The sequence below is a fragment of the Lepidochelys kempii genome, chromosome 7, assembly GCF_965140285.1.
Source record: "Lepidochelys kempii isolate rLepKem1 chromosome 7, rLepKem1.hap1, whole genome shotgun sequence".
Taxonomy (NCBI): Eukaryota; Metazoa; Chordata; order Testudines; family Cheloniidae; genus Lepidochelys; species Lepidochelys kempii.
This window is the reverse complement of record NC_136386.1, coordinates 64353924-64370913: the sequence shown is the minus strand read 5'-3', so window position 1 is coordinate 64370913 and position 16990 is coordinate 64353924. Positions and strand designations below refer to the sequence as shown.

Sequence of the window (16990 nt, the reverse complement as noted above, 5' to 3'; positions counted from 1 at the left end):
AGCTAGGACTATAGGAAGAATGGTAGAATGTCGAAGATGTTAATTTTTTCTTTCTTTTCTTTTTAAGAGTAATTTCTATAAAGAATTACCATCCGAAGATAAGAATTATCACTCAGATGCTGCAGTATCATAACAAGGTAATGAGAAGACCAAGGGATCTCGCTCTTCAGAGCTACCACAGTATCCCACATCCACTTATTTTAGCTGCCTAAATGGAAAGCATTTTCCTTTCTCAGTAGGAACATGTGAATACAAGTTGTCATGGAATCCACTAAAGAGTTAATTCTGTTGTATTTACATATGCCAGGGACCTTATCAAAACCCTAGGATGTTTGTTACCCTGGGGTGCTGAGCTTCCACAGCTCCCATTGATTTCAGTTGGGCTTGTAAGCACACATCTCCTGTGAAATAAGGCCCAGCTTGATTCACTAAACCATGTATGATGCTGGTATTACCTATACAGATAGGAGAGTGTTTGGGATTACTATAGAACAGTGGTTTTCAACCTGCAGTCTGTGGAACCCTGGAGTCTGCAGACTATTCCTAAGATTTCCAAAGGGGTCCGCACCTTCATTTCACTTTGAATGGTCTCGTGAAACATACGTTAACTTCTATGCTAAACAATCTGTTCTGTTGTACTTAGCTGTTACACTCTGATTAAGTTTCCCAGACCTGAAGAAGAGCTCTGTGTGGCTCAAAATCTTGTCTCTCTCACCAACAGAAGTTAGTACAGTAAAAGATATTACATCACCTACCTTGCCTTTTTATAACTGTAGCTAAAGAAGTTTAGGCCTGCTCAGGATCCACCTGGTTTTACACAGTGTGATTTCTATTGCCTGAGTTAACTGCACATACATGAGTGGAGGGCAGCTAACATACAGAATTTGGTCGTCCTCCTTTTGTGGAACAGAATCATGCTATTTCTGTATTTTAAACGCCCTCAACAGGAAGCATGTTGTATTAAAAACATGTTTTCTCTTTATATTTCTAATGAAAATGAATGAGGAAATGAAGAAAAAATGATGAATGGTGATAATCCGATTATCAGGAGGAGGAAAGCATGAAGGACTCAGTGTTTGTGTTCATGTGCAGCATATGTGTGTCTGTGATAGAAGGATGAAAGTGACCACTAGAGTTTTGCATTTCACAAAAACCTCTAGAATGTTCTGTAAAATTTTTAATTTGGCAAAACATATTTTTCTAATGCTTTTTCCCAAGGAAAAATTGATATGAAAACAATTATATATGGAAGTACCCATTATAACATACTATACTGAATAGTATTAAAAACAATATACATAACTTGTTGAGCAGAGTCAACACTGGATGATTGTTTTTATCCACTATTTCACTGTGCACTAGTCCCATAATCAAAAGCCGGAGAAAAGAGACTCCTTACACCAGGCTCTGTGCTTATTTGATTCTGGGGGTGGGAGAAACCAAAAAAGTACAGGTTATATCATATTGTTTGAGGGCTGGGCTCGTGGACATGTGATTGGGGTACTGTATTTCCACATTAGATAAGATTAAAAACCTGTGTTTGATTTCTGGGGTCTATGTGTGTTTCTTATTTGTCAGGGAGTAACTGAGGTTGCTGTAAGAGGGAGTATACACGGACCTAGGTGCAATGAAAACTTCATAGCACTATGTAACAACTTCAGCTCTGTTGATGGGCCTTACAAAGCCTCCCATCCAGTTTTCCATGGTTGACAGAAGGTCACCATAATATGAGATCTTGAGGGATGCTGGGAGATTTGAACTGAAAGGTGTAAAAGTGGAGAAGTTCCTGATACAAAAACTCTACCGGAAATATTTTGGTTTGAAGGAATATTGATTTAAACCCCCTAGTCCAGTGATGCTCAGACTGAGGCTTGGAAGCTGCAAGTGGCTCTTTAATGTGTCTCTCATGGCTTTTTGCAGCACATTGATATTAAAACACTTTGTGCTTTTACTATGTTATTAACCAATTGTAGAATACTTGGTCAGTCATTTTCCTGTGAGAATAATGTTTATAAACAATTAATTCACATTACTGTAACTCTTTTTGGTAATGTTGATCGCTGAGGTATGAGTATCACTGCCCTAATCATATTTTTACCTTCTACAGGAAAAGGAAGTCCAGCATTAAAGGAAAAGATTAGTTGTCACTTGCTTGGATATTTCCTGTGTTAGCAGAATGCAGGGAAAATATTTGGAGTCCTTTACCTTTGTTTCTTCCTTCAGGCCCATCTGCTAAATATCCCAAGCTGGAATTGGAAAGAAGGGGATGACGCAATCTGTCTTGCTGAACTCAAGCTGGGTTTCATAGCCCAGAGCTGCCTGGCACCGGGCCTCTCGACAATGCTAGCCAACCTCTTCTCTATGAGGTCATTCATAAAGGTAACGTCTTGTCTCATTAGAGTGTGTTAGCCTGGGATTCAATTTGGCATGGGGTTGAGTAGAGAGCACAGCTTAAATTCAAAACAGATAGGGACACATTAACCAGTTTGGTAAAACACACACATACATATACACACACAAATTCTGTTATAAATTGGGCAGTGGGCCAGGTTCTTAAAAAATTGTGTTTTTATTTTTATTTGGCACATCTATGGCCATTAAATGATTGTTCAAAGCACAATCCATTTCAATTCTTTTTTTTAGATAAACCACATGTTTATCAAGAAAGCCTCTGCTGTTAAAATAAAAATATGATTTATATACATCTCATATGGCAACAAAGCGCCTAGAGAAAAAGAATGATCATTTTGCTCTTTTACATCAAGTGGCTAGTGGACCTCTCACTGTGAGAATAAATGTGGACCATGTGTTTGTACTTAAGCCCAAACCTCCTACAACATAATTCCTTTATTTATTTCTCCTCAGTCAAAGAGACCCTTAGGGCTTTATTTGCAAAAACTTGTAGTGCTGTTATTCCCACCCTTTTGGGGCAACAGTACCATCTCACTAGACTAAGACCTCACCTGAGTTAGGCCACGTCTACATTACCACGTTTGTCGGTAAAACTTTTGTCGGTCAGCGATGTGCAAAAACACACTCCTTCATGACATAAATTCACTGACAAAAGCGCCGGTGTGGACAGCACTATGTCGGTGGGAGACACTCTCCTGCTGACGTAGCTACTGCTGCTCATTGGGGGTGGTTTAATTATGCCGGCGGGAGAGCTCTCTCCCATCGGCATAGAGTGGCTAACTTGGAGACCTTACAGCGGCATGGCTGCAGTGGTACAGCTGTGCCACTGTAAGGTCTGTAGTGTAGACATAGCCTTAGTCAGTGTTCCTTTCCTCTTATTCTGTTTTCGGGCATTCTTGCTAGATGTAGAGGTTGGCCAGTTTCCAGTCCTGTGCTTGTGATCAGGGGCCAGGACAAGATGGAATGTGAGGTGGGCCATGGCTCCTGAAGTTCATCATGAAAGTGGGCAGGGGTTTCCTAGAGTACTAGGTGGGGAAGCTAGGAGGACTGCCAGTTTGGGTGCACATTCCAGTGGTTGGGAGCCTTTGGTGCAGTGCCGTCTGATATTTATTCTCTTGGCATGAGGTAGAAGCAGGGGTTTCTGAGGCTGCTGTGAGAAACTTCTAGGTGAGAAACCTAGAAAGTCATCACAGATCCTCAGGGGCTGCAGACTCTAGTGCAAGAAGCCATCTTAGGTAAGTATATGTGGTCAGAAGAATTCAGCTTTTCAATATGGCAGTCAAATTATATGAAAGCAAACGTGGGCTCCTCACTTTAACATGTGCAATTAGACCCTTTGCTTCTTTTATCAAACCATTAACTTTAACTCCTCTGTCTTCACAAGCTCAGCTTTGCTGAACTCTCTCTAGTTCATTGACATGCTGCATCTCTGAAGTTAACCACTCTCCTCCTTTTATCCCAAAAAGAAAGTGTAGCAAACATGAAGCAGGTGCTTGTCTCTTCCTTTAATTACATTCTTTAGGGCTGCTGTTCACTTGAGGGTCACTGTGTTGTCCCTTGCTCTGCTGCTAATATTTGTAACCAGAATCTGGCACACTCAAGGGTGTTGAGCTTCTCTGCACCCACATTGGCGTATACCAGCTTTCTTGTGGCACCTTTTTAGGGACAGGCCCTTCTGTGCCTTTGCTTTTGACCCCTTGTATAGGCCATCACCTCTGTTCAGTTTCTGCATTCCTCAGGGCCAGAAGTGAGTCAGCCTCTCTCAGGAAGGACATGTGTGTATCCTCAGTAACCACTACCCCAATGCAGGTTACTTTAAATTTAAACAGATTTCACTGAGAAAATTGGGGACAGCATCAACAAGTAAAAATCATGGCTTGGGAGGAAACTGTACCACCTAGATCTTGTAGATCTTTCGATTAAGCAAGATTAAAAATTGTGCATCTTGATTTTAATTTGTCCCTCTTGCCATCGGCGTGTGTCTCTTTCAAGGCTCAGTGGGACACCAGCAACCTGTTCTGCCAGTCTCTTGTTCCTCTTTAAGCCACCCATTCTGTATTTCCTCCATTTCATAATGTATTTCCTCCATTCATTCACTCCTTTTCAGCAGTGTAATGAGATGGGACTGACTGATCAACACTGGGTTATCCTTTATGATTTCTACTACAACCTACAGGCCCATTCTGCAAGGCTCTGAGGACTTTCACTGAGGGTTTACAGCATTCTGAACTTCCATTGAAGTCAGATGGAGTCTTGCTGATTCTGAACAGGTGTTTCTAGTTGTATAGTATAATCATGGGAAGATTGCCTAATTTGGTTTATACCAAGGCAACAATGTTGCTAGTTCTTGTTGTATCTGGCACTTAGATACTATTGTGCTGTGCATAGTGCAATGCGTGGATAGATCATAATTTCTGTTGTTCAGTTTCTGGGAGGCCAACAGGCAAAGAGAACATGTCTGTGCTCTTATGAGCAGGCTATTCAGATACTGCATCAGCAGTGTTTTAGGATTAAAACAAAAATATATAGTTTTATCAATGTTTTGAGAGAAAACAGTTAATATTGGTTAACATCAATTTCTGCTATCACTACTCAGGAACGATGGATTATTCATGCGGGTAACTGGGTGTAGATATTATCAGGGAGTTCAGATTTCTGAGTTTGTTAATATCTGGAACAAAACAAACACATGAGAATTGATGCATATTAACTAAAACCAAAATCCTCACTCTATCAATGCCAAGACGACGTTGACTGTTTTTAATTGAAATAACATTCTCCCCCAACACACACAAAAATTTGTTTGATCTCAGTAACCATTAATTGATGGAAATTGTGAACCAATACAACACTCAGAGCCTTTGCAACTGCAAGTGGACTATGTTGATATGGATTGTCAGGAAGGGCTGTATAGGAAAGGGAGAAATACGTTCATAAACTGCTAACTGGGAGTCCCTTTCCTTCCATTGCAAAGTAGCACTCTTTCTAGAACATTTAAGAACTGTCAGACCTTTACAAATTCTTTAGGCAAACATCAGTCGTGGTGTTTTGTACACATCTTAGAACATTGCCAAAAAATCTTACTGAAACTTCTGTATTAAAAAAAAAGTTGGAGGTGTGTTCCCCCTTCTTCCTAACCTGATTAGAAAGTTATTTAATGTGTTGTATATGTTTGGTCAGTCAAAGACAAATGAACTTCATCGGTGGTGATCCCACACACATTTCACTTGTTATACCTTAATCTTCAGCCAAATGATTTGTGTAAACTGTCTGCCCAACATTAAAGGCAAAATAAATTTATAAACCTCAAAATGTTATATTTAAATCTAATATTTTCCTTTTGGTTTTATAGCTGTAGTCTCATATGGAATCTTTTAGTTTGCTCTTGGCACTAAATTAAACCAAGGGAAAATCAGTTCAAAAATGTTGCATAACATGCAGTTGTAACAGAAATAGTTCTGTAAATACTTAAAAGGAAGAAGGAAAAATTGTGCAATAAAAAGATTTAAGAGAAAACAAATCAAAACCATACAGAAAGGTATATTTTAATAGGTCCATTATTTTTATTATGTTGAATATTCTCTGAGTTATATAAAAAAATGAAATGATATGCCTGTTCATTGCATACATGATCTCAGCACTAGATTGAAATATTGCTCTATACAGCAATTAGAGCAATTACTGTTTATGGTTTGGATTAACAAACATTTGTTTACCATTGTAAAAATATTTTTTAAAGTAAGTAAATAAAGCATGGGATTATGGAGGGCCAAATTTTGCCCTTGGATACAAGCGTGCAACCCCACTGAGGTCACATGATTCTTTTTTTTTTTTTTTTACAGAGTAGAGTTTGGCTGCAGATTTCAATAGGAGTCTGTAAATTATGAACCATCTTTGTAGCTCCCTGATGCTTGAGTCACTGGGCATCATTTTGGTCATGAGGAACAATTTAGAACAGCCTCATGGCTCTGCTAAGTTATATTGACAGCAAGAGCTTCCTAGAGGCTCCTTTGACAGCTAGCATTGGTGATGCCCAGCCATGCCTCCCAGCCTAGTCAGGTTTATGCCACCCAGGCACTCACCTGCTTCAGAGGAAACCCCAAGCTGGCTTTCAGGTTACTGTTTGACCCCAGAGCAGCACAAAGCAGTCTTGGTGTGGAGGTGGGGGTCTGGCCCTAAAACTTCATTTATCACCAGGAGATCATCAATCAACACCACCAGTGCAGCCTCAATTACTATACCGAGGCATAAACCCAAACTGAGTGGGACTAGGGAGATGATGCTGGAGTATTTTCACCAGAAATTTCTTGGGAAAAATTGAGACAGGTTAACAGACGCTTTCTTTATTTATTTATTTATTTATTTATTTATTTTAGAAAAAATTGCACATAGTAAAAACATTCCCTGTTGTTTTTACTAGACATCTAGTTTGTAAACAGAGGTTCCACCTTTTGGGTACTTATTCGGCTCATAGGAGGTTCATGCACCTCAGCAGTATCCCACACATTTGGTCATTTATATTGAACAACTACATTATGCCAAAGGGACCAAACTTGCTGATTCTAATGGCTCAAAAATATAAATATTTACAAGTTATTTTGAAGCTACAATAATCTGAATCAATCGTATTTATTTTCCATGTTTAATATAGTTAAAATGTTTAGCATCTTGGTATATCATTTTTTCCCCTTGTGAAATAGGGTTGTCTGTTAATATGTGTTCATGGCAAATGTATGACAAAGCATGAGAGACAATTTTTCCTCTTCAAAATGGTTGAATTGATTCTCAACAGTGTTAGTGAGGTTTGTTCTTTTCTGCATCATGGTGGCCTGGACATTACAGCTTGCCCTGTAGCTATAAAAGAATTTCAGATTGTTGCTTCCTTAATCTTTATGAGAGGCTTATTTTTTGATTAAATACAAAATATAACACAATATCCCAAATCAAACCAACTCCATCCTCAGTCTCTTCCCTGCTGTTGGTTCCTATTCCTTGACAGCACTGAAGATATTAGATAGGATCATTAAGTTCAGGTATAGTTGATCTCTTTGATGTAACTATTTATTTCATTATGTCGAGAAGTAAGTGCTATGAACAAGATAGATCGGTTGAAACTGCAGAGCTGCTGATAATTACACTCCACAATGTGGGGCTAGGTGGCTTTTTTAACAATATTAATGGTCATACTTGTGATACTTGCATCCTTTTTTCATCCCACTGTCACTATTTATCACTGGTAAGTGACAGCACTATGTAAATATGTTTGATGATATCAAGATTGTATCTATATATGGATAGAGAAGAAGGTAGCAACATTGCCATTTATTTTAAAAAATGATTCAGAGGAAAATTAAATTTCTTCTCTTGGGGCATACTATGTCACTTTCCAGCTATTCTTCAGATGGGCAATTGAATCGATGGATAAGGTGTATTACTATTATCCAGGAGACCAGTGCAGTAAAGTAATAGAGAAGAGGAAAGATGGGTTTGTAGTTAAGGCACTTAATTAGAACTCAGGAGATCTGGGTTCAAATCTCGGTTATGCAACCGTCTTCCTCTGTGACTGTAGGAAAGTCACATAATCTCTTCTCTTCTCAGTTCCCCATCTGTAAAATGATGGTATTTCCTTTTTATCGCCTTTTACTTATTTTTTTCTATTTAGATTGTAATCTCTTTGAGGCAGAGACTGCTTCTTACTGTATGTAGGTACAAAGCACAGCACAGTGGGGCACCAATCTCAGTTGGGGCATGTAGGCACTACCATAATGCAAATAATAAAGAAGAAAATGTGTATCACTGAATCTGAAGTTTGGTCACTATTTGGGGAGAGTTATAGATGATTCCTTGTTGGTTCAAATTAGTTAACGACTTTTATCAGAAATGGTTAATTGTGTGCATCCTCTTTTTGTGTCTCTAGGATCTTATATTACATACATCTTTGTAGTATCTGTCTGAAATGTCTTATACTTGCTTAGCTGCAGTGATAAAAATGACAGGGTGACCTCTGAATGCCTTTTCTTGGGCTCATTTGGGGCAGGCTCTTTCAAGCCATGATACTCATTCTGCATAGGAACAGGGCAATGCAGTGCATTCTGTCATCATCCCTAGATATGACAGTGCATAAATGAGTAAAGGAGGAAGTACACATTCAAAAAGGGAAAAGGTATGATGAAACCCCTCCTTGACACCCTTATGTAACTATTAATGTTGCTTGTAATACCATCGTTAGCCCTGGTTAGAAATGGAAAGATTGAGCATTTGTAGCTTCAGCACAACAAAAACACATCAGTTGGGAAGGATACTTTTTCTTTTGGATGTAAATTACTCTTTTACATAAATTGCTTTGTCACAAGTACCAGTAGAATATCTTTAAAAGGTAATAAGCCAGGCTTCTCCTAATTTATCCATCTCATGAGGTCTCCTTCAGGTTGCATCTGTGGCTAAGCTAATGAATCATCCTTGTTGGTTGCACCATGTTGGCCTTACTTACATGACTAGGTGCCCAATAAACACTGGACATGCTATGGAAGGGTATAACATGTCATCACTGTGGGGTAAAAGAGATTCTCTGTTGCTAGACATTGTGGAAGTGTACAACTCTCATTGATTTCCGGGGAGCATTTGCACCCGCAGATCTGTGAGGCTGGGCCTTTAACTGTGCCTAGAGGACTCAAGTCAGGATAACCTTTATCATGTGACTAGCCAAATCAATCTGCAGCATTCAAAGGGATAAACAGTTTTTTGTGTGTGTGACTGGAAAGGAAGAAATTAGACTATTCAAGCTTTTGTCCATTGAATGTGCCGAGTTTTTTCTCGTTTTGTATCTCAGAGCAGCTAGCAACTTGTTGGGGGAAAAGGTCCTGTTTAATTCTTAGGCTATCAGATTCTTCAGTAATGAGTAAATATGCTGGTGTGGTCTCTTGAGTCTCTCTAACAAAAAAGTAAAACATAAAATTAAAAAACAGCTTTATTTCCAGTGCAGATTCCCCACCCAGCTTCCTAACTAATCTTTCTTTCTGAACACTTAAGAAAGGCCAAATTAGCTCATCTGAAAATGCATGCAAGAACAAACTACATCTGTTTGGCTCAATCTAAAACCAGGCAGTTAATGACAATTGGAACTAATTCTATCAATTAGCAAATGTCCCCTAAATCAAATACCTGCTTTTTTCCCCTTGGGCAACACAGTTAAGAGGGGGTGACATGAATGGGGTTCTATTTAGAAATTACTCTAAAAATACGTAGAGCTTGATTACACAATCAGCATAAAGCTCTTGTTGTGGAAGAGTGGGAAGCTGCCTCACTCCTGGAGAAACAGCAGGATAGATTTTGCCTTGGGGTACAATCTCTTCTGAGCTGCTCAAGTGTGCACTGGGGATGTACATTCAGCACTGGCTTTTAGGGCAGTGAAGATAAATAGTCTTACCTGAGGACTGGTCAAAGAGGGGATTGGGGCCATAATAAATATTCCCCTCCATTCTTTCCTAGCTCAATGTTGGGTCATTTGTTTCCTGAGGGTGGCAAAAAGCAAACAGGTCCTACTCACAAGGACTGCTATTGTTACAGGACCCCACTGTGCAATGTGCTGTACAAACACAACAGAAAGCCAGTCCCTGCCCCAAAGGGCTTGCAATCTAAGTAGAAGACAATACACAACACATTGAGACAGATGGGAGAATACATGGAAACACTGAGATACTGTTGGTCCATGCAGTGGGCAGTGGTACCAGTGGCCTAACCATTGTGAAGATTTTTATAAGCATCATGACAAAGGAGAAATTTAAGGAGTTTTTGCAGGATCTTGACTGACTTTGCTGATGTGGACATTCTTTTATTATCATTCATATGAATTAGTGGACGTATAAAGTTATTAATATGTCTACATACAGATGCACAATTCTGAAATGACAGATACCCAATCCTGGGGAGTGTTCAAAATCAAAGCCCAGATCTAGAATTTGCAAATGATCCCAGTATTTTAACAGGCTAAACTAAAACCCTGGATTGAAATACTCCTACACTTTGGATTATTTGAAATCCTGTTCTAAATTCTGGATAGTTTGAAATTAATTTCTGAATTTTTTGTCTATAGCCTGCCTCTAGCTATATATTTTCTTCACTTTCTCTTGGTACAGAATGGGTCAGATCCTCAACTGGGCAAATGTGCAGAGCTTCACTGAAGTCAATGGTGCTATACCAGTTTAAACCAACTGAGGATCTGGCACAATATGTTACTCTGATTTCAGAACTTCTTTCATTCTTATATGCAGACAGATTGAAAACAAAGAGTCAGAAGTGTTCATTCTGTAACAAGAAAAGTACAGGTGTGGAGGGGGTGTTTTTGTGTTTATGATGATTATTAAATAGGCAAGGTAAAAACAACTAGATATTAAAATAGGGAAGATAAATGAGAATCAACCAGAGATAAAGTGTGTCCAGTATCCATCTTGGGTTTATAAACATGCCCGTGGGATCTCCTTATAATGATTGTCACTTGTATTTGAGTATGACTGTGCCTGGAAATCAGTTTCCACATGTAGGGTTCAGGAAATGTGCTGAGGCAAGTTGGTGTCTACGTTCCTTCCTGCTGTCGGCCAAACTGGGACAATGGTATTCTACTGCACATTCTGCTTCCTTCGTAGCAGAGTGCCAGGCTCACCTGCATGGGCTGTATCCTCTCAGATAATTAAGTTGAGCCCGGCAGACTGTATGTGCCGCTTGATGCAATCCTTGTAGTGGAGTTTGAGATGGCCAACCTTCTTATTGCTTTTTTCAAAGAACTCTCTTAGGCAGTCTACTGTTATTCATATGTGTGACATGGCTGACCCAAGTAATTTGCCTCCACACTTAGCTTAGCTTAGCATGGCTGCCAGCCGTAGTAGCTCACAATGAAGTACTATGGAAGGGATCTATATGTGTAACATATAAGTCCTAATTGTACCTCATTTGGCCATTGAACTATCTAGCCTTTCCAGAATTGTTTTTTAATGTACCTACCACCTTTTTGTATGGCTAAAAGGTTATTTTTGTGTATTTCAGTGTTTGGTACTGGAATAAGACTAAGGACCACAGGGCTATAACTATTTTCTAAATGTTTTGGCCACTGAAACCAGGTACAAGAGAAATTTGAATGTTCTGAAGCTTTACACATTGATTTGGATCAATTAGCCAATGTGTCAATGGACAGTATTTTAACTTTTGTTGTGTAAATATAATACATTTTAAAACTTTTGTTGAATTCATTTCAGTTGCTAACAAATTTGGACCTTTGAAAATATATTTATGTAATCTTAAATATACGTGTACATAAAGCCATTAGGTAGGTAGGTTTGAAAATTTGGATCAATAATTAGCAGACACTTTACTGATTATACTTTTGTTTTAGAAGCAGTGTTTAGCATAGAATAATGTGGCATATAGTTAATGTAAGATCAATATAATGGTATTCATGAAAGTAACATTTAGGATTAATATCCAGGAAAAATACTGAATTGCAAGTGTTAAACTGAGAAAAGTTGTGGAAAGCCCATTTCTTGGAACATTACAAACTTGACTGGAAAAAAATGTTTGCAGTATATGGGGATGGACTCGATGACCTTAAGCTTTTCTACCTCCAACTTGTTTGACTTTTTGACTTTACAATGAGAGACTTAATTAAAGCCCTGCATTTTGTTCAAGAAGCTCTTGCTTTAATGCTCTTCTAAAACAGCTGTAGTTTGACATGACAGGCAGAGATATATTGTTGCCTTGGGATGCTTTTCTTCTTTTGATTGATCACTGAATGGCTGAAAAATTAATTTTGGCATCTTTCCCTGAATCACTTGATGTGCATTAATTTAGTTGCTTGAATTCATATTATGATAAGGAATATATATTCAAGACAGAAATGTATGCCACAGCTTAAAAATACCAAAACTCTTAAATATACTGTAGTGCTTTTTACATTAAAGATATACAATCCTCTACCACCTCCTGGTGTAAAGCTTTACACATGGTCTCAAAACAGTTGGCTTGATTCTAGTCAAGCCATTTGATATGGTGGACCAGTATTTCAATCACATCTTTTACAGCAGTGATAAGTTGTTTATCTTGTTGGGTATCTTATTGAAACTAGCTCAAATATAGCTGGTTGAAGTGGTATAAATGCCTTTTATGTCCACCAGCCATGCCACCTCCAGCAGAAGTGGGAGAAAAGAGAAGGCATGGCAGAGCCAAGTTCCACAAACCTGAATCCTCTGTTGGCTAAGGGAGCTTATTCTAGCAGTGCCAGCAACGAAGATTAGAGTAGAACCCCTCCTATTATAATTTACACTGGGGCTGGGCATCCCTGAATCTGGAAGCCACAACCAGCTCTCTGCAACTGCCCTCTCAGTTGTGCATGAGCAGCTTAGTGTAGCGAAGAATCAGGTTATTGTTCTTTGCAGACATGCGTAATGAACCCCCCCCCCAAATAACATTTTATGAACCAGTACTAAGATTTTGAAAGCTATCTAAGGGATTTAGATATCCCAGTCCTACTAAAATCAATCAGAACTTGCCATCCAAATTCCCTAGGTGGCATTGAAAATCTCAGCCAAAGAGCTTCACAAAAGTGCCTTCTGCTTCATCTTATATCAAAGCTTTTCTGTACCCATTGGCCGTTAATCTGAAAATCTCTCTGTTCTCATAGTCTCTGCTGTGTGATGCATATCAGAATAGGGATGCTTATAAGAATGGAGTTAGGTGTTCATATTTGCTTATTAATGTTTCATTGCAACATGACCAGAATTTTCTTGCAGCACAGGCTCAGTTTAAAAGAAGAATTTCCAGATCTATAAATATGTATGTTGGATCAGCAGTTTTAAATCCACCCTTTCTCAAAAGGCATGATACTGCTACTTTCTGTTTCATTGTGTATTGAACAATTGCATATCCTCTGGTTAGTGACCGTAACTTGCAGTGATGTAAAAAAAAAATGTTTCGTATATCATTTCCCCTACTCTGGTGTAGCTGGCAAGTTCTTTTGGTTACTCTTGTGTCACAGTTTATTAATCTCACCCCCAAGGAGCATATGTTCTCTCTGTTCATCATTATTACTGTTTTGATGCTGTCATATGTATTTGCAATTATGAAAGGCTCTGTTTCTGATAACACAATTCACTAATATTCAAAGGACTAATTATATGAAGGGATGTCCTATTGTAACTGAAACTTTTAACTATTTTAATGAAAAGTGATACACGAACTATGCAAATAGACATTTTGGTAGTGCCTATGATCTACATACACAGATATGAGGAGGTGGCATACCAGGTGCAAAAAAAAGACTGAAGTTATCTGATTCACTTCTCTGGTCTATATGGACTTGAATTTTAGAGGCTCTGAGTGCCTGCAACTCCCACTGAAGGCATGCAATTTTGGCCAAAGGCTGCAGGACCATTTTTGGGTAACCATATCTATAGCTTCTTTTCTCAGTTTCTGTGGGCAAATCTCAGTTTGAAGGACAGGCCATTTTCAACAAACTTTATATATGCGATCAGACTGTGGGTTCTGCTACTGATATTTCATCAGGGATAGAGAGTTTGAAGGGAAGCTCTACCACCACCAGAGAATACCTTTGTATTTGGACCCCAAAATCCTAAAAATATTCCTGAAGGCATACCCTTCTAAGAGCTCCTTATGAGACCCTGCTGTTGGGCACAGCCCATAGCACCTCTCCTTATCTTTATTATTGAACTGTCCAAGTGTAAAAGTGTTTGTAATGTTGTTGTGTGATCCCAGAATATTAAAGAGACAAGGTGGGTGATATCTTTTATTGGAACAACTTTCATTGGTTAAAGAGAGACGTTTTCAAGCTACACAGGGTTCTTCTTCAGGTCTGGGACAGGGAACCGGAATGTCACAGCTAAATACAAGGTGGAATAGATTGTTTATGCTAAATCTGTTCCACCTTGTATTTAGCTGAGACACTGAGTACCTTTCCCAGACTGAAAGAAGAGCTCTGTGTAGCTCAAATGCTTGTCTCTCTCACTAACAGAAATTGGTCCAATAAAAGACATTACCTCATCCACTCTTGTCTCTCAAGAGTAAAAGATCTTTTGTGCAGTATCAAAGTTTCTCTCACACTGCAGTACCAAAACAATGGAGACACTTTTAAAAATTCTATTGATCTAGTTGTTCAGACAGTTCATGATGCAGCAGCAAGATGGGGTTTGGGGAAAGAAAAACATTAGAAATGATGGTGATGATTGATAAATATTGGCCAAGTGCTAAAAAGTTGTGAAAACAAGTGACTCTTTACACAAGCATGGTCAAATGATAAAATTATTCCACATATTCACAGAATTTTCACAAAACAAAATCAGGAACTTTTTTGACTAGCTCTTTCCACAACTTTAATTCAGCCACTATTACAATATACCTGCACAAAATCCCAAAGAAATCCAAGTAGAGCAGTACTTAATTTTACTTTGCATTGTTTATTGGTGTTCAGTGGAACTCTGCTAACCAAGTATTATTAATTGTCAAAAAAACAAACAAAAACAAACTGGGCTACCAAATTCAACTAACTAAAAATTGATTCATGTTAAATCCACTGGTTATATTTTTGCAGAAAGCATTTTTTATTCACGATGCTACATCTGTGTTTCTTTTTCTTAGATTGAGGAGGATACGTGGCAGAAATACTATCTAGAAGGAGTCTCAAATGAAATGTATACAGAATATCTATCTAGTGCCTTTGTCGGTCTGTCTTTCCCTGCAGTTTGTGAGTAAGTAGATATATATTAATTGTCATAAATTCCTTGCCTGCTCTCAAGTGAAATCAAAGGTTTCCACAGGAGACATTTCCACTCTGTTACAATCCCAATAGCATTGCCTCATCAGAAGGGATCCAGTAAAATAAACATTAAAGCAATCACTGTATGGAAGTACTCCAAACATTTTAATGTCTTTTTCCAGAAGAGACTTAGAACTAAGTGAACATAAATGAAAGACTAAATGCCAAGTGTGTTCAAAAAAATGAATCCGCAATCTGTTTAAATGGAATTATTTATTCATAACTGGTGTCTGATTGTTTCTTCTAATAGTTCCCATTCTTTGGATGGTTCTTGTCAGCGTCACCCTCTTGATTCTTGCCCAATCTCAAGAAAAGTATTCATTAATCTGAGCAGCTGCAAAGGAGTTGTATATACCATAGGGAGATAGTCATTTAACACATCATAGAACTGCCTGAAAAGTGCTTTGAACAAACATAACTTCTGCCAGCAAAAATAGATCCTTCTGACAAGGAGAGGGGAACATGTGGGGCATGGACTGAATATCCATGCATAGTCCATAGGATACTGTTATGCCTTACTCCTACTGGGGACTGAGTAAGCTTTTATCTATCCAGGAAGTGCTCTTTCAGAAAGAAGTGAAAGTGCACTAGGCCAAAATGATAGAAATATCCACTCCAAACACTTTCAGAATAGTGTAGGCCCATCAGGTTTCTATTATTGATTATTATTATTATTATTTTATTTTCTATTCGAGTCACACCAAGAGGTCCCACTGTGTTAGGCACTGTACAAACACACAGTCCTTGCCCTGAAGAGTTTACAGTCTAACTAGACAAGACAGACAGGGTGGGAGGGGAGATAGAGTCACAGAGAAGTGAAGTGACTTGGCCCAAGGTTACATAACAGATCAGCATCAACAGATCCTTTGGGTATCTGAGTCCCAGTCCAGTCTGGCCTTATCCAGTAGACTATGATGACTCTCAGACCTAAATCTCATGATGACTCCATTCTTGAGTTGAGACCAGGAGAGAGTGGGAATGGGAGGGGCCAGGTTTCCGAGGAGTTGCTTGCTCTTCTCCTCTGTAAGTTAGAGTGACATTCTTTTTACATCCTTGCTTCTTTTCACATGGTGTAATATCACCATAGTTTACAATATAACCTCTGAGTGAGAGAAGAACATGATAAACAAGTGATGGAGTTTTGGTCATAAATAATTTCTGAGTTATGTAGATTTAAACTGATCCAGACCATAAGTCAATGGGGATTTGTGTAAGGAAGGGGTTCACGATCCAGCCCTTCACTTCCAGGGCTTGTGACTGGCTTATTAATAGGTAGTGTTTGTTTACCCTGAAAATTGTATCAGAAAATGTCTTCCCCTATGTCAAATGCATTAAACAAAAAATCACAAAAGATACCATTCTACATGGTATTGAGCGAAGCCTAATGTGCACTGTCCACATGAATCAAGTTACAGGAACAAAATCCCCAAGCAAAATCCTTTGTCAAACCCAGTCGAGTTTCCATATGGTTCCTAGAAAAAGGTAACAGAGAATGTATTCAGCATAGAGCTATCATTCATTCAAAACACTGATATAGCTGAGGTAGAATAATCAATAAAGAAAGGCTATTTAATGAGATTTAGGAACATCCCAAAACATTGGCGCTCTCCTCAGGCATTTGATTATCTAGAGGCTTAATTATCTGTGTTTTCTAGTTTAAATTAAAGAAAAAGATATAACTCAAATGTACCAGCAGTATAATGATAACACTATTCAATTCAGGTTAATTAAAGCATAGTGGTAATTAGAGTGTAGTGTTGT

At 38.5% G+C, this 16990-nt stretch overlaps 1 protein-coding gene across 26 annotated transcripts in view; it reads left to right on the top strand.

Moving 5' to 3' along the window:
* Nucleotides 1-16990, top strand: part of KCNMA1 (potassium calcium-activated channel subfamily M alpha 1) — an 851468-nt gene that overhangs the window by 663558 nt on the left and 170920 nt on the right. For all 26 annotated transcript variants that reach the window (XM_073353218.2, XM_073353215.2, XM_073353216.2 and 23 more), the window contains exons 13-15: nt 68-137; nt 2224-2379; nt 15052-15161. In XM_073353218.2, coding sequence (XP_073209319.1) covers nt 68-137; nt 2224-2379; nt 15052-15161 — 336 coding nt within the window. The remainder of the gene's footprint in view (nt 1-67; nt 138-2223; nt 2380-15051; nt 15162-16990) is intronic.